The following is an 18,477-nucleotide window of genomic DNA, read 5'->3' on the forward strand; positions in this document are numbered from 1 at the left end:
GGACTTCCCTGGTGGCGCAGTGGTTAAGAACCCACCTGCCAATGCAGGGGACATGGGTTCGAGCCCTGGTCTGGGAAGATCCCACATGCCGCGGAGCAGCTAAGCCCGTGCACCACAACTACTGAGCCTGTGCTCTAGAGCCTGCAAGCCACAACTACTGAGCCCACGTGCCTAGAGCCCATGCTCCACAACAAGAGAAGCCACTGCAATGAGAAGGCCGTGCATCGCGACAAAGAGTAGCCCCCGCTTGTCGCTACTAGAGAAAGCCTGCACACAGCAACAAAGAACCAACGCAGCCAAAAATAAATAAATAAAATAAATACATTTATAAAAAAAGAAAATCCAAAAAAGAGGGATATATGTATATGTATAGCTGACTCACCTTGCTGTACAGTAGAAACTAACACAACATTGTAAATCAACTATACTCCAATAAAAATTAAAAAAAAAAAAAACGAAACACCTGACTTCCCTGGTGGCGCAGTGGTTAAGAGTCCGCCTGCCAATGCAGGGGACACGGGTTTGAGCCCTGGTCTGGGAAGATCCCACATGCCACGGAGCAACTAAGCCCGTGCGCCACAACTACTGAGCCTGCGCTCTAGAGCCCGCGAGCCACAACTACTGAGCCCGCGTGCCACAACTACTGAAGCCCGCACGCCTAGAGCCTGTGCTCCACAACAAGAGAAGCCACTGCAATGAGAAGCCCGCGCACTGCAACAAAGAGTAGCCCCTGCTCGCCGCAACTAGAGAAAGCCTGCACGCAGCAACGAAGACCCAATGCAGCCAAAAATAAATAAGTAAATAAATTTTTAAAAAACCAAAAAAACAGAGTTATCCCCCCCACCAAAAAAAAAGACAACAGAGGTACAGATTAGTAGAAGATAATTCTCAGCAGAAGCCCTATCAGCATTTTGGGTAAGATCATTCTTTACTGTGTGGGACTGATCCAAATGCTGTAGGATGGTTAACATCCCCAGCCCTCGGGCACTAAATGTCAGAAGTAACTCGCCCCTCCCCACTCCAAGTCAGTGTGATAACCAAAACATCCTCACTTGCCAAAAAAGCTCCCTTCTGGGACAGTACCTCCCCCAGCTGAAAACCACTTTAACTGATGGGAATAGGGGTGGTATATACTGGGTAATGTATATGCCACAAACATTTAATTGTAGAACCTTTATAGATTATAAACTATTTTCATTATGTTGTCTACTTACATCTTCAAAACCCTGTAACGTAGGTATGATCATCACCAATTTCATAAGGATGAAATTGGCTCAGAAAAGTTATAGACTTTGCCTAAGGTCATCAGCTGGGGGAAAAGAAAAAAAAAAAAGGGTATCAAGCTGGACCAGAACCCAAGTCTTCTGATTCCAAAACTGATGTTTTTTCTTTCAAAACATCCTAAGCCTGCAAGAGTCTCAAACCAGCTACTTCCTTCCAGGACATATTTTTTTTAAGGTTTCACGGGAAATACTGGGAAGATCTAGGGACTGGCTCTCCAGCTCCCTGCAAGGAAGCTGGTAAAAACTGAGCGGAAACTAACTCTGCTCTAAACTGTAGCTAGTCCTTAAAACAAGATAACCATCTCCAAAAGTACCCAAACACAAGGCTCATGCCCAGCTCTTACTTAGAGATGGCATGAGCAACTGGAGGAGGGCTGTGACACTCTCTAGTCCAGATCTAAGTAGAAATGAGCAAGCAGGGCAAGAAGAGAGTATATTCCTTCCCCGTTAATGTTTTTAGGGACCCAGAGGCAGGACCACCAGCCCATCCAGCTCTGTCAATAACCCGGGTGAGGGTGAGAAGGTGGTAAATGAGATGGGGAGGGAACGAGGAAAGAGATGAGGACAAGAATTGAACTATCACGAGCATACAACAGCCTAAATCCTTCCTCTACTTGCAAAATTTGTCACGTAAATAATTCTGATATCCCCTCGTGGTTCTGAACATTGTTTAGAACACCCTTCAAGTACCTCAAAGTACTTTATAAACTGAGAAGAGTATGCATATTAGTAAAGGGGGGGGGGGAAACTGCTCCACCAAAACCCTATCCAGGTCCTCCCCTACCCACCACACAAACTTCCAACCCACAACTTCGTTGTAAAGTGATGGAAGACAGAAAGCATAAGAGATTCTGGAAAGAGGATTCTGAAAGGTGAAAACAGAAGAAGTAGAGAGGAGTGTGGGAGACACAGACAACCAGAGTATTTTAAGGACAGAGAGGCAGCCTAATACCTTTATATCTTTCTTGGGGGACTCATTCTCCCATGGAAGGAAAACAAGATAGAAAAAATGTGGCTCTGCTGAGGAAGACTGGAAATGGGAACTCAGGGATTCTAGCTGCCTAGTTCATCTCTATTCTGGAAACCTCTTCTTCATGGATGACAACCTCGAAACCCTTCAGTTCCCATGTGGTGCTATTCAAAAAGAGGGGGCCCTAGAGTACCCAGCAAGGAGCAGGGGGCAGGGGCTGTGTAGAGACAGCACCCTCTCTTATCTTTTAAGAAAAAGGTCCTTCCTCTTCTCTGAAGTGCATTTCCGAACTGGAATGAACCCCTGGCCTTTCCCTGGCGCTGCTTCAGCTCAGCGCAGACTTAGGAGAAACATTCCCCAGAATGGAGGTGACCAGCCTGGCTGAGCAGATAACACGCTGACTTCAGGCCGCCAGCACTGCTGTCCCCTGGGCCGACTACAGTCAGCTCTGGGGCAGATTCTTTGGTCTCGACCACGGAACTGCGGCCCTGGCTCCGACCAGCCTTCCCAGGCAACCCCAGGGGCAGGGGAGGATCTGTGGTCTCATTTCCTCTCCACCTTGGCTTCTTTTTTCACTTCATTGAAGATTAGCTATTTCCACCACAACCAGTTCCTGTTCTCACCAGCTGCAGTGGTTGTTTCCCCACAGACAGAGCTATGAAGCACTGGTGTGGCTGCCACCTGGACTGTCCCAGCTGCAGAAACAGACCCAATAAGTCCTGAGCTAAAGGGCTTTTTCATCCCAGATAAAATAGCAGAGAGAAGAAATTAAGGGGCAGGAAGCAATTCCAAGAACTCTCCAGTGGATACACTGTTATCCATTTCATTATTATTTTAATCTTACATAATAGTTATATATGCTCTTTCATATATGAAAAATATTTTATAATGAACAAGTGTGGAAACATATACATTTATTACATAGAAATATGTATGTATAATAAATCCCCAGCAGAGAGCTAAGAACACATAAAAAAGATGGCCAAGTGCTCGCTTTGGCAGCACATATACTAAAATTGGAACGATACAGAGAACATTAGCATGGCCCCTGCGCAAGGATAATACGCAAATTCGTGATGTGTTCCATATTTTTAAAGACGTTTTAAAAAAAAAGATGGCCAAAACACTTATGATGAAATGTTAAAAGAAATACAAATTAAAACAAAATACCATTGCTCACTAATTAAACTGGCAAAGGTGTTTAAAGTTAAACCATGCAGTAATGGTTAGCTTATGGAGAAAGGGAGACACACTATCAGTGGAAAAGACAACTGGTACAACTTTTTTAGAAGGCATACTTCTCAAAGGCCTTTAAAAGCAATTTATCCCAAGGAAATAATCAGATATGCACCCAAATATTTATGCACAGAAAATTCATCACAGTGTTAATTATAGTAGCAAAAAGCGGAGAGAGAGAGAAATATAAGGCAGTAATAAAATACTGTATTATGGAATACTTTACTAGCCATGAAATCATAAGACTGAAGAATATTTAGACAAATGAAAAAATGCTTCAAATAGTAAAATTAAAAATCAGTTTACAAAACAATATGCACAGTATGACTCTAATTGTTAAAATATATATAAGTATATCAAAATGTTAATAGTAAATGGAGAGATTACAGGTGATTTTAATGCTCTTCTTTATACTTTTCCATATGTTTTATACTTTTCACACTTTTTACTTCTAAATTTGCTTACTAAATATGTCTTATTTTCATAATCAGGAGAAAAGAAGCTATCCTCAATCCTGCAACCTCCCTTTAAGGACACTCACATGAATTACTCTCTTTTTAAAAAAAATGTGGAAATATGTATTTAGGACCTTAAAAACATACCCTACAATCTAGGAAGTTCAATTTGGGGTTTCTATCCCAAGGAAAACTCTAACTATTGAAAAGGTACACCAAGATGTTCATCACAGCATTGTTTATGATGGCAAATAGAGGCAAACAACCTAAATGTCCAACAAGAGGAGGAGAGTTAAGTAAACAATGGTACATTCACTTGATGGACCATTGTACAAGCATTTAAAAATGTTTACAGTGACTATCCTGGGAAAACTAACGAAATAACAAAAGCAAAAAAAAAAAAGCCATGTTGGATAAATATATGTGTGTGTAAACACACACACACACACACACACACACACTACTATCACAACATTGTACAAAACCCTGTGCAGAGGGCTTCCCTGATGGCACAGTGGTTAAGAATCTGCCTACCAATGCAGGGGACACAGGTTCGAGCCCTGGCCTGGGAAGATCCCACGTGCCACGGAGCAACTAAGCCCGTGCACCACAACTACTGAGCCTGCAAGCCACAACTACTGAAGCCCATGCGCCTAGAGCTTGTGCTCTGCGACAAGAGAAGCCACCACAATGAGAAGCCCACGCACTGCAACAAAGAGTAGCCCCTGCTCTCTGCAACTAGAGAAAGCTCGCACGCAGCAACAAAGACCCAACACAGTCAAAAATAAATAAATAAAATTAATTAATTTTAAAAAAAAACCTATGCAAAGACAAAAACATGGAAAGTTTTAACACACATTGTCGGGCTTCCCTGTTGGCTCAGTGGTTAAGAGTCCGCCTGCCAATGCAGGGAACACGGGTTCGAGCCCTGGTCCGGGAAGATCCCACGTGCCACAGAGCAACTAAGCCTGTGAGCCACAACTACTGAGCCTGAGCTATAGAGCCCGCAAGCCACAACTACTGAGACCGTGTGCCACAACTACTGAAGCCTGCACGCCTAGAGCCTGTGCTCCGAGACAAGAAAAGCCACCACAATGAGAAGCCCACGCACCACAACGAAGAGTAGCCCCTGCTCGCCACAACCAGAGAAAAGCCTGCACGCAGCAACGAAGACCCAATACCGCCAAAAATAAAACAATAAATTTAAAAAAAAATAAAAATTAAAAAAATAAAACACATTGCCTCCATTTGCTAAAGGAATGGAGAAAATATGGACTTTTTCCTTCAACCTAAATCTTCAATCTTTTTTCTAAATTGCCCAAACTTGTTTTTAGAGAATGAGTATTACTTTAAGGGAAAAAAGGAAAAAAGCTGAGCTTCCCTTTGAGCCATGAAAACATTCCCAAATCACAAGGAGTCCACTGCATCAGTTCCATCTCCCTCCCACCTACCCCTACACCTCCCCAATCTAAAGCAGGGTCATATGGGAAAGTCAAGGAATGAGGTTTCTCTCTGTGCCCTAGGGTCTTCTCAGTGGGGTCTCTAAACGAGGGGGTTGCTCTGACAGCTGTCAAGGGCCCTTACCCTCCCCCAAGTTCTATCCCAGCCTGAACTAATTCACCACAATCCCCAGGGCTGGGAAAAACATTTCCACCATGGCGATTTGGAACTTGATATTTAGTCCAAGTTTTTCCCAGCCCCTTTCTATGTCAAAGGAGGCCTCTCAAAGCCTCTTGACAACTAGCACCCAGGCCAGCTTAGCTCCCACATCAATGCTACACTTATAGCAAAACCCCAAGTCATCAGTCTTCACCAGGGAAATGTGAAAGGAGGGGCCACGGCAGGGACAGCCCGTCACACAGCCCCACCCTCATGCCCTGAGAGCCTCCTCTTGAGGGATATCCAGGGCTTTTTCTGGCATTAGAACCTTTAGAATTCGTTTCAAATCTGTAGTAAGCCAGTAAACAGAAAAATCAGGGTGCAAACACAGCAAAAGCAGACAGCTATCCTTTTAAAGCCATTAAAGCCCTCTGCCTCCACTCTCTATCTAAGGAAAGGCCAGTACTGGCCAGCATACTAGCTTCTGAGCAACTAAGTAGTAGATTAGTCAGGACCAAAACACGGAAGGGGGCTTTACCGGACCAGAGATCTCATCCTGGTATTAATAAAGAGGAGCTCCAATAACTGACCATCCTAAACTTCTCAGTCCTCAACAGAATAGGGGCTGCTGCCAAGACAGGGGGTAAGGAAGGATCCCAAGAAAACAGTGTAACACAGCAGCTTCACAACCTTTTTAATATCAGGACACACCTAGAAAATACTATTTGCACAGTACACAGGGTAAATGGTGGAAGCTGATCCAGCCAGACGGGACCAATCTGGGACCTGAGCTGCTGCCAGGGCTGAGGGGATCAGTATCCCAGCATACCAGCAGGAAAGCCCTGGATTAGGGCACTGGGCTGGGGTAGGACTATGTCCTGCACAAACCACCTCATGGCTTCAGACGAGTTACCCAACCTCGGCTGACAGGCTGTGGGTCAGATCATGTGTCTGCACCAGAAAGCTGGGAGCCTGTGGTCTTGACTCAGCAATGATACAACTTCCCCAGCCAGGGTGCTTTTCAGGGGGGGTTTCCATAGATACAGTGGGACTGGGGAAGCCCTCCATGTAACAGCAGCAGCATATCCTGAGTCTGGCTATACAGAACAGGGTAACTGGTTTCATCAGATTACTGAACTTAAAATACCGTTTTGGGAATATAAGTGATCTCAGATCTGAGTCACTGCTGAGAGTTACACATTTAAAAACTACCATTTACCAATCATATAGTAGATGCCAGACTCTGCTAACTAAGTACTTAACTTCTAGTTTCATTAAATTCACACAATAACCTCATGTGGCAAATACTATTATTATCCTCATTTATAAGAGGAAACTGGGACTCAAAAAGATTAAGTAACTTGATTAAGGTCAAACACTTTTCTAACTGGAGACTGTGAGGAGCCAGTATCTGAACCCACTTTGACTTGAAAATCCATATGCTTAACCAGGACACCAGTACATCACTTCAGCAAAACCAACAAATAGCTTGTCCATAAACCAAATCAATCTGGGGAAGAAAATGGTATAAAAGGAGCAACCTGTCTTACTCTTTTACACAATCAAGAAAAGAAACTGATCTATATTGAGTACCTACTGGGTGCCAAGCACCTTATATACACCCCTCAATTCTCAAAATCCCACCAGGATGGTAATCATTAGCCCCATTGTACAGATGAGCAAATCTAGGCTCAGAGAGGTTAAGATGATCGCCAAGACACAGCTCCTGCTTTTTCTACTGTACTATGCTTCTCCTGACTGTCAGGAAATATACATGAGCCTGTTCCAGGGTCAAACATCCAATAGTCAGTACTGTTCCCAAAGGATACTGGAAAGGGCATGTTTTAGAAACAGAGGAAAGAGGGATCTTTAAGAGTCCCTAGCGAAGAACTCAAATCCCCAAGAAAGCATGATTTCCCTGTGTTAGAAAACTGAGGTAAAATCTCCTCCCTTCCTAAGACAGCTAATTAGCCCTGGCCTGCCCTGCTACAACTCCCCATTAGCAGCGGCTCAGGCACACAGTAACAAGACGAAAACAAAAGCCACGAGGAAACAAATCAAAACTTTATGCTGAAAGTTAGGCTTACAAGTGGGTGGTACGGTCCCCAGTTTGACCTAGGCTCTCTGGCTAGTAATCAGGATACCATATGCATTTTGTAAATATTAAGCCATTAATCTGCCAACTAAACAAATGTGTCAACCAAACTCCAGTGAGGACATGACCAACTCTGGTTCTGAGCTCTCACAACAAACAGTCTGGTAGCGCCTACCTAAGGCAGCCCCCTACCCAGTCCACCTCTGAACATCCCTTTACATCCCTTTTTCTCCAATTTCTGTAGCTACCTCATGCCACTCCATGGGGGTTTTCACACCCCCACTGGAGGGCAGATTCCCTCCCACTCTTTTCCCCCAACAGTTGAGCTCTTGTTTGCAAGGGCACCAAGTCCCAGGCTCTCCTCAGCCTCTGAGATGGCCACAGCACATTAGTAATCACTGACTCACCCCATCCCCCGAGGATGCTGGGGGAAATGCAGAGGGCCACAGGACATGTGGCCCAGATCCCTTTGGCCCTTCACAGAGCTGATGGGCAGATAGGTGCCAGCTTCCCCTTGGAACCCCGTGAACCCTCTCTGATCTGGCTATGGTGCCAGTGGGCTGATGTCAGGCTCTGCACCATCGGAGAGGCCAGGATCTCTAGACAGCTTCACTGGTGCCAACAGATCTAATCTTCCTATTCCAAAGCAGATGAAATCCAATAAGGCTGCTAAGTCACAACTTAACCCTCCTCACAGGCAAAGGCAAAGTCAGCCCTTCAGGCCATAGTAACAATAACAGCAGCATTAACACTGCCTCTTAGAGAGTTCTTTGAGGAACTGGGAACTATTTCCCCAAGTTTCTCTAAGATTTACCTCTGTTAGCAAACGTTCCTTCACCTAGCTCACTTTCTTTCTCCAAAAGTTCATTTTTAGCTCCGACATATTCTCTGCCTCCATCTCAGTGATACCAGCTCAGACGCTCTCTGTCCACAGAGCCACCGACATCAATGTCCAGTTCCCACATCAAAGAAGAATCCCAAAGTCAGCTCTAAAAACTCATCCATACAGATCATTTAGGAACCTACAGAAAGACTAAAAAGAAGCACAGGCAAAAAACACAAACCAGCCACTAGGGCTTAACATAAAAGGGGTGGGGTGGGGGAGGCAGGATGGTTTGTGTATTGTTTCAATTGGAAAAATACACTAGTGAAATGGCTTATCCACATGTTCAGCTCTTTTAGGCAAACCCACTGTAACTTTGCAGGATGCCTGCAGGCCGTTCTGAAAATAAGTAGAATGGCATCACTCTTTATTCCACCCCCTTCACGAGCTGCCAGTCCCCCTCCATTCCCCCTCCTCTCCCCCAAACATCTGGTCTGGGCTGGGAGTAGGACCCACTCCCTGGAAAGCCTCCATGTTAACACGAGAGGCGGTCTCCCCAGTCAGAGAACCCGGACTTAGGCTGGGGAGTGGGCCGGCCCTGAGCTTCTGAATTCCCCCGCACCAGCCAAAGGTTTAGGAATGAGAATCCTAGGGACCTGCGGAGACTGTCAGGGAAGTGAGGAGAAGTGCGAAGGGCGGCAGAAGGGGAAGGGAAGAGGAAGAAGTCTGGATCCTGGGGCGGTCCCGGGTTGGGGACCCCTCCTCCTAAGTGTCCAGCGGTTGAGGCGTCGGTTGGGAGGTCCCCGACGGGGCTGCTCAGAGGTTCCTGGGAAGGCGCTGGGGGCCGAGACCCATCGGGGGCCCTGACTGAAGGGGTGGGCCGGACCAAGGAACCCACCCGGGGCGCTGGGACCTGCGGGGCGGTAGGAGGGGGAAGGGACCAGGCTCAGCTCTCACCAGCACCAAGGCGAACCTCTCTTCCAGCTCACAGGGCTCAGGCATCGGCATTTTGCCGGGCGGCGGCAGCAGCGAGACAGAGGGAGGCTCGCCCTGGCCGCCCTCGGCGCTCTCCAGGTTGCCCATAGCGGCGGGGCCCCCTCGGGGGCCTCAGCCCCCCACCTCCACGCCCGGGGGTCTTTGGCGCGGCCGTTCGGACCCGACTCCTCCCTCAGCGCCTGCTACCCCAGTCCCGACTCCTCCGCCGGGTCGGGGGCTCCTCGGGGTCCGGCAGGAGGCGGCGCAGCGGACAGCGGCACCGAAGCGACAGGAACCACGGCCACGGCTCTAGCTCACACCCGCCGCCTCGCCGCTCTCGGCGCGCCGCCCCGGCGCTGCCCCTCCCCGCCCCCCGCGTTCTTTCCCTCCCCTCCCCACCTCGCTTCCTCCCACCCACTCCCGGCCGGGACTCCCGCTTCCCCCCCGAGCGCCGAGTGCAGCCGCGCGCCTCGCGCCCCATTCATGCAGGCCCCGCCTCTCGCCCACGGGCCTCTAGGGCGGCCCGCCCCACCCTGCCCCCGCCTGCGTCCGATTGACTGCCGCAACTGCCAATCACAGCGCCTCCAGCCCCCGGCTGCCTCGCGCCTGGCGCTTGGCGCGCCCTGGCGGCCTTGGTGCGTATCTAATCACCGCAGTTGCTGCCGCGGGAAACGGCCCTTTTCCACAACAGCTCATAATGTGTACAAATAAGTAAGATATAGGGTACAGTGTGAAAAGATAACGACAAGAGAAGTAGAAACAACTAGGATGCTCAGAAGTGGGAGAGAGACCACATCTGTTAAAGAGTCATGGTAAGGGAGATCATATTTGAACCGGGCATTTAGGGACGGGGAATACCTTAACTGACAGAGACAGGTGAAAAGGCATTTAGGAGGAGAGGACCTTACCAACGTTCAGGGGTTGATCTAGTTGGAGGTGAAAATGGAGGGGCAGGAGAAGAATGTTGTTCTGGACTAGGTCTGCTGGGTGGGTCATCATTTATGATGTGATGGACATCTGTTTTTTCTGCTGGCCAAATCTACATCCCTCTTCTTCAAGTGATAGCACCCCATTTCCTTTTAGGGAACTACATTCCCCTGTTCTCAGTCTACGTAGAGCTGAACTTCACCCCCATCCCAGGAAGCCCCATGACCCAGGCCTGGCCAGTCACAGCATTTTCTTGCTCTACCTTTAGAGACTGTTTTAGGGATTGACACTTGACCCAAGCCAGAATATAAAACTCATTTCTAAGGCTTTCACTGGAATAATCAGGAAAGAGGCACTCTCTTCTCATTAAGGCTGCTGAATTGTGAGAATGTAAATCTGGAGCTGCTGGTAGCCAGCATGCCATTACCCGTAACACCTCAAGCCTGTTTGAGAATGAAGTCAATGCAGAGGAAAGCGAAGCTAAGAGAGTTCTAATAGCATGCTGAGAACCTGACTCCAACCGTTTTCATTCATTTATTCACCAAATATTTACTGAAAAGTTCATTATAGGTCAGATACTGTTTTAGGCATCGAAGATACAGCTGTGAACAAAAACAGGCATAGAGGGAATTCCCTGGTGGCCCAGTGGTTGGGACTCTGTGCTTCCAATGCTGGAGGCCTGGGTTGACCCCTGGTTGGGGAACTAGGATCCTGCAAGCCGCGCTGCACGGCCGAAGGAAAAAAAAAAGAAAAGAAAAAAAAAAGGCATACATCTTGCTCTCCTGGAATTTGCATTCTGGGTAGGAGAAGAGATAAACAATAAACTAAATAAGTAAAATGTACAGATGTTAGTGATCCATGTTAATAAAAATAAAATTGAAAGGGGATAGAGGTGGAAGGGGATTACAATTTTAAATAGGACGATCGGAGCAGACCTCACTATTAAGATAACATTTGGATAAAGATCTGAAGAAAGTGAGGAATTAAGCCATGTGACTATCTGGAGGAAGAATGATCCAAACAGAGGGAATGACAGGTACATACTATGCCTGATGTGTTAGAGGAACAGAAAGGAGGCCAATGTGGCTGGAGTGCATTGAGCAAGGGAAAGAGTAGTAAAAGATGAGGTCAGAAAGGTAACGAGAAGCCATATTGTGCGGGGCATTGTAGGCTGTTGCAATGACTTTGGTTTTTCTCTAAGTAGGATCAGTAGCCATTGGAAGACTTTGAGCAGAGGAGTGACATGATCTAACTTATGTTTTAAAGGATCTTCTGGCTCTTGCATGGAAAATAAACTGAATAGAGGCATGGGCAGGAAGACCAGTTAGGTTAGGTGAGAGATGATGGTGGTTTGGAGTGAGGTAGTAGCTGTACAGGTAGAGAGAAATGGTCAGATTTTCAATGGATTGAAAGTAGAGCCAATAGAATTATTTGACAGTTTGGAATGTGGAGGGCGAATGAAAGTTAACTCCAAAGCATTTGACCTGAGCAACTGGGAGAGTGGAGTTTTCATTAACTGAAATTGAGAAAGATTGTGGGAGGAGTAGATTTGGTGAGGGACAGCCAGAAAGGGAAGATCAGGAACAGTGTTTTGGCCATATTGAGCTTGATTTGCTGATTGGACATCCAAGTAGAGTTAGCCACTAGGCATTTGGGTATGTATGAGACTGGAGATCCAGGCTGGCAATGTCAATTTAAAAATCATCAGGGGGTACTTCCCTGGTGGCGCAGTGGTTAAGAATCTGCCTGCCAATGCAGGGGCACGGGTTCGATCCCTGGTCCAGGAAGATCCCACATGCTGCGGAGCAACTAAGCCCGTGAGCCACAACTACTGAAGCCCATGAGCCTAGAGACCATGCTCCTCAACAAGAGAAGCCACCGCAATGAGAAGCCTGCGCACCGCAACGAAGAGTAGCCCTCGCTCACTGCAACTAGAGAAAGCCCGCATGCAGCAACAAAGACCCAACGCAGCCAAAAATAAATAAACTTATAAAAATTATCAGGAGGGCTTCCCTGGTGGTGCAGTGGTTCGGAGTCCGCCTGCCGATGCAGGGGACACAGGTTCGTGCCCCGGTCTGGGAAGATCCCACATGCCGCGGAGCGGCTGGGCCCGTGAGCCATGGCCGCTGAGCCTGCACATCCGGAGCCTATGCTCCACAGTGGGAGAGGCCACAACAGTGAGAGGCCCGCGTACCGAAAAAAAAAAAAAAATTATCAGGACACTTCCTTGGTGGCGCAGTGGTTAAGACTCTGAGTTCCCAATGCAGTGGGCCCGGGGTTCGATCCCTGGTGAGGGAACTAGATCCCACATGCCGCGGAGCAACTGAGAGTTTGCATGCCACAACTGAGCCCGCCTGCCGCAACTAAGACCCAGCACACCACCACCCCCAAAAAAAATTGCTTAAAAATAAAAATCATCAGCATATTGATGCAATTTAAAGCTGGTAGATTCTACTTTTTTGTAAGTCAGTCTGAGTTAGGTTTCTATTGTTTACAACCAAAAACTGAAGTCCCTGTCTTTGCAAACCATTGAAACTCCTGAAAAGCTCAGCCTCCTCCAGTCAGTTGGACAAATCAATTAACTCACATCTTATCCCCTCTCCTCCTCCCCCCACCCCAAACACACTTTCCCAATTGCTGTAGCAGACTCTTCTAGGACAGATGAGTTATAGCACAGCTGAAGACTTCCACTAGACAAAAAATTTAGAATTCAAGAGAGGAAATAACTCATCAGTCATTTATTATGGATTCTCAAGGAACATGTAGCAGAAAGGAGAGACTTGACAGTAAACAGCAATGTATTCACTTTGGTGCAGTTTCTTGGTCCCAAACCTTTTATTTGTGGTTTTATTTGATCACCAAATATACATACTCTAGGGTCTTCTGGAGTCTGCTAGATTACGTCTTTCATTGTTAACTCTCTGCTCACCCACCTTCAAAGCTTTCTTACTTTATACGGATAAAGCCGAAACTTAATCTGGTATTCAATGATCTGTATCCTCTCCAAACCCCAATGCCTCTTCAATCTACTTTTCCTATCTTACCTTCTACTATTCAGAAACCCTTTGCTTCAGCTGGAAAGGTCCATCTCCTAACATTAGCTGTGCATTCTTATGTCTTCAGCTCTGTTCTAGACAGAATAATGGCTCCCCAAAGTACCACATCCTAATCCCCAGAACCTGTGAATATGTTATTTTATGTGGCAAAAGGGACTTTGCAGATAAGATTAGGTTAAGGATCTTGAGATGAGAAGGTTATCCTGGATTATCTGGGTGGGCTCAAGGTAGCCACAAGGGTCCTTAAAGGGGGAGGCAGGAGGGTCAGAATGAGAGAAGGAGATGTGACAACAGAAGCAGAGGTTAGAGTGATGCAGGGTCACCAGCCAAAGAATGCAGCAGCCCCTAGAAACTGGAAAAGGTAAGGAAGCAGATTCTCCCCTAGAGCTTTTAGGAACACAGCCCTAACACTTTAATTTTAGCCCTGTAGGATCTGTTTTCAGACTTCTAACCCCTAGAACTGTAAGATAATAAATCTGTATTGTTTTAACCCACTAAGTTTGTGGTAATTTGTTAGAACAGCAATAGGAAACACATACACTCCTGCTGTGTCCCTGATCTGTATTTCTGCTTTCTTCTGTGCAGCCTATTCAAATCCACCCCTACCCCAGGTTCAGCATAATCTTTGGTATTTAACAAAATGCAACAAACTCTATTGGATGCTTATCACATGCAAAGCATCTGGCTAAATACCAGTAGATAAAGAAGGCAAGATACAAAGATGAGTGAGAGACTCGCCCCTCCGCACTTCAAAAGAGCTCAGAGTCTGGAGCAGAGGAGGTAAGGTAGAGAGGAGGACTATGGATGAAGTTTGAAGGCACCAAATAGGATAATTGGTGTTATTTTAATGGATACCAGCTTTTAAATCCCATCCTGGATTTCTCCCAGATTTAAATGATCATAATTCTTATTTTCTCTACTTTTCCTTTGGAACTTAATTCAGTGATATTACTGAGAGTCTACTACATGCAAGACACTGGGCTAGGTGTCATGGAGGATACCTGATAACTCGTGGTTCCTCTACTGCCTTTTTTGTTTAATTTTTTTGTGTATGTCTTGTCTGGGCTGTGGGGTTTTTTGGTTTGTTTATGTAAGACATGCGTATGCAGTACCCGCTTTGTTTCAAGTACAAAAGAAGATTCAGTGATCAATAAGTGTCTTTCTTTCAGGTTCTCAGAATCTAGTAGGAAAGACTCTGAAAATAGTGTTTACAAAACAATGTGGTAAGTTTTGTAATAGAAGGTTGTGCAAAGTGCTGCCTAAGGCTTCAGGGAGCAGATGACATTTGATCCAGGGCTGAAGGATAAATAGAGGTGCCAGTGGAAAAAGTGAGACAGTGTGAATGAGAAGGTGATGGAAGGAAGGGTGATCAGGAAGGGGAAAAGGCATTTCAGGAAGGAGGAACCATACAGGTGAAAGTGGAGAACTGTGAAAAGAGCACAGAATGTCTGAGCAATGGTAAGAATTTCAGTGAGGCTGGGGCATAGGGTATATAGTGGGAGGACAGGAGACAAAGCTAGAAAGGCATGGGAATCAAGTTTAGAGGAGTCTCACGCTCAGCTGAGTCTTTTATGCTGTAGATAGTCCTGTGTCCTAGTCAGTTTTTAAGTATACTCTTTGGAAGGATTCCTTTAGCAGCATTTGAGAATACAGAGAGGTCTGCAGAGATTGATACGGAGAAGACAAGGGCCTGAACAGAATCAGGATGGGGGATGAAGAGAAGTAAAACAGGCCGGGGGCGGGGGGCAGGGGGGAGGCGGAGATTACATTAGTCTGCTCAGGCTGCTGTAGCAAAATACCAGAGACTGGGTGTCTTAAACAACAGAGATTCACTTTCTCGCAGTCTTGGAGGCTAGAAATCCAAGATCAAGATGCCTTCAGGGTTAGTTTCTGGTGAGACCTCTCTTCCTGGCTTGTAGATGTCTGCCTTCTTGCTGTGCCCTCACCTGGGCTTTCCTCTGTACTCATATGGAGAGAGGGCTCTAGTGTCTCTTCCTCTTCTTAATAAGGACACCGTCCTGTCAGATTAGCACCCCACCTTTATGACCTCCTTTAACCTTAATTGCCTCTTTAAAGGCCCTGTCACCAAATACAGTCACATTGTCCACGTACAAATTTGGGGAGGACACAATTCAGTCTATAACAGAGATATACCTGCGATAGAATCAACAAGACTTAGGTACCTACTTGATAATAGTGACTAATATTTTTATAGTGCTTTATAATTTACAACGTTTTTTTTCACATCCACTATCTGGTTTGACCTTCACAACACTGTGGGAGGGAGATACTATCATTATCCTCATTGCATAGATGAATAAACAGACTAAAAGAAGTTAAATAATATGTCCAAGACCTTATAGCTCATAAGCAGAGACCCTGGCACAGAACCTGGCTGTGGACTCGGAATCCCATGCCATTCTGATTCTCTTGTGAGAAGTGAGGGGTAAAGAGGACTGAAAAGTTGAGGCCAGCTTGAGGTTGCCTTACCCTTATTCTCTAGGGAAGCCCAGAATCTCTCTTAGGTCAACTGCTTCCACCCCCTTACTCAAAACGCTTTCAAACTCCTACCTCCGCCTGCTCCCTCCCCATCTAGGAGGCGCCTACATTATCCCCAGCCGCCTCCTTTAAGGTCTTTAGAGACACACATCTGCGCTCTCCTTCTCTTTCCTGGGGAGGTGTGCGTGTGTGTGTGTGTGTGTGTGTGTGTGTGTGTGTGTGTGTGTGTGTGTGTGTGTGTGGAGGGGATGTGAATAGACATTTAAAACTTTTTGATAATAAACTGTTATTGATAGAAGGATCTTCCCCTTCCTCTTGGCTGGCTAATTCTTACTCATCCATCAAAACTAGGCTTATAGGTCACCTCTTTCATGACTTCTCCAAATTTGATGAGAACACGTCTATGAGCACATAGTTTCCTAATATATCTCTATCATCAGATCATGAATCATCAGATTGTGTAAGCTCCTTCAGGGCAGGCTGATATTCCTAGTATCTAGCAACAGCGCCCACTTTGTGTCTGTTACATGCTCATTGAGCAAATGAATGATTTCATACATTGTGACATTCTTCCCACACCACTGAGCCCTGTTACTCTTCATCATTCCTCTCAGATACAGTCTGCTTGTATGACTGAGGGTTCAATGCAGGAAACAAAAAAGCCCTCCAAGTAGTACAAGGATAGCTCTAGCAATGAGCTCCAGAACATGATAAAAGTGCTCTGTCAGGGAAGGTGCTACCTCTGCCATAGTCAGAGAGGGTGGGGCACCTAGAGGTTTCCACTGATGATGGGGCTTGAGAACAAGTGGTTGCCAACTGTGATCCAAGGATCTGGAATCTATGAGCAGGACACTGCCGCTGCTACACTCTAATGCAACCACCTCTCAATATTTGCAAAGCTTGAGACATCATTGGATTACCGCAGTAGAAATAGATCATATCTCTATGGGCTTGCTTGCCTGGAGAAATAGCCCAAGCAGCAGCATGATGGCCTTTGTCTCACTTCTGCCTTCTAAATCTCACCCGCATACATCTGACTGGCTACAGGGTATTCTGAGAAATATAATCCTTATCTTTTCAGCCTCTGCAGTATAAGAAAGCACACTAGAAGGAAAATACATGCTGGGAATGTGGGAATATATGCTGAATGCTCATAAACTAAATCCACTACTCTGCTTGTGCGAAAATCCACCCAATGTCTTAATCACCCACAACTGGGTCTCTTCCTCCTCCCCCACCCCCCTTGCCCAGGGCCCCCCCTGGTGACTGTCTCTGGCCCTGTCTCTTCAATCTTCTCCTTCAGGCTACAGTTTGCCCTTTTCTGTGACCTGGGTGAGGCAAAATTTCTTAGTTATCCTTAGCACAATCCTTAAAAAGACAAATGGATATACTGGACTTCGTCAAAACTAAAAACTAATGCTCTTTGAAAGGCATTGTTAAGAGAACTAAAAATAAGGCACGAACTAGGAGAAACTATTGCAAATCACATATCTGACAAAGGACTTGTATCCAGAACATAGAAATAGCTCTCAAAAATCAATAATAAGGGGCTTCCCTGGTGGCGCAGTGGTTGAGAGTCCGCCTGCCGATGCAGGGGATACGGGTTCGTGCCCTGGTCTGGGAAGATTCCACATGCCGCGGAGCGGCTAGGCCCGTGAGCCATGGCCGCTGGGCCTGCATGTCCGGAGCCTGTGCTCCGCAACGGGAGAGGCCACAACAGTGAGAGGCCCGCGTACTGCAAAAAAAAAAAAAAAAAAAAAAAATCAATAATAAGAATGGGACTTCCCTGATGGTCCAGTGGTTAAGACTCTGTGCTCCCAATGCAGGGGGCCTGGGTTTGATCCGTGGTCGGGGAACTAGGATCCCACATACTGCATCTAGAGAAGCCCGTAGGCCACAGCTAGAGAGCCCGCGTGCTGTAATGAAGACCCAGCACAGCCAAAATAAAATAAATTAATTAATTTTAAAAAACAAAAAATGTTTTTAAAAAATCAATAATAAGAAAACAAACAGCCCAATAAAAAAATTGGGCAAAAGATTTAGAGGATTGTTCAGCAAAGAAGATATACGGATGACAAATAAACACATGAAAAGATATTCAACATCATTAGTCATTAGGGAAATGCAAATAAAACCACTATACATACACCTAAAATTCAAAAGTCTGATCTGAGTGTTGATGAGGATGCGGAGAAACTGGATTTCTCATACGCTGCTGGTGGGAGTGTAAAATGAATGGTGCAACCACTTTGGAAACAATTTGGCGATTTTTTAAAAAGTTAAACATATATCTACCATATGATTCAACCATTCTACTCCCAGATACTTACCCCAGGGAAGAAGAAACAGATGAGCACAGAAAGACTTGTACACAAATATTCTTGGCACCATATTTATAATGACACACAAAAAAAAAAACCACAAAAAAACTGGAAACAAACCCAGAATTCATCACCAGGTAAATGAATAAACAATTCATGGTCATCCATACAATGGGATACTTCTCAGGAATAAAAAGAAATGAACTATGGTACCACACAATGAATGAATCTTGAATTT

The 18,477-nt window shown here is 45.9% G+C and overlaps 1 protein-coding gene across 3 annotated transcripts in view; it reads right to left on the bottom strand.

The window, feature by feature from the left end:
• Positions 1-9,544, bottom strand: part of FMNL3 (formin like 3) — a gene marked incomplete at its 5' end in the record, with an annotated part of 54,424 nt that extends 44,880 nt beyond the window's left edge. For all 3 annotated transcript variants that reach the window (XM_082850550.1, XM_082850549.1, XM_082850548.1), the window contains one exon: positions 9,419-9,544. In XM_082850550.1, the coding sequence (XP_082706676.1) occupies positions 9,419-9,544 (126 nt within the window). The remainder of the gene's footprint in view (positions 1-9,418) is intronic.
• Positions 9,545-18,477: the final 8,933 nt, after the last annotated feature.

Source organism: Leucopleurus acutus, assembly GCF_964270905.1.
Source record: "Leucopleurus acutus genome assembly, chromosome: 11".
NCBI lineage: Eukaryota > Metazoa > Chordata > Mammalia > Artiodactyla > Delphinidae > Leucopleurus > Leucopleurus acutus.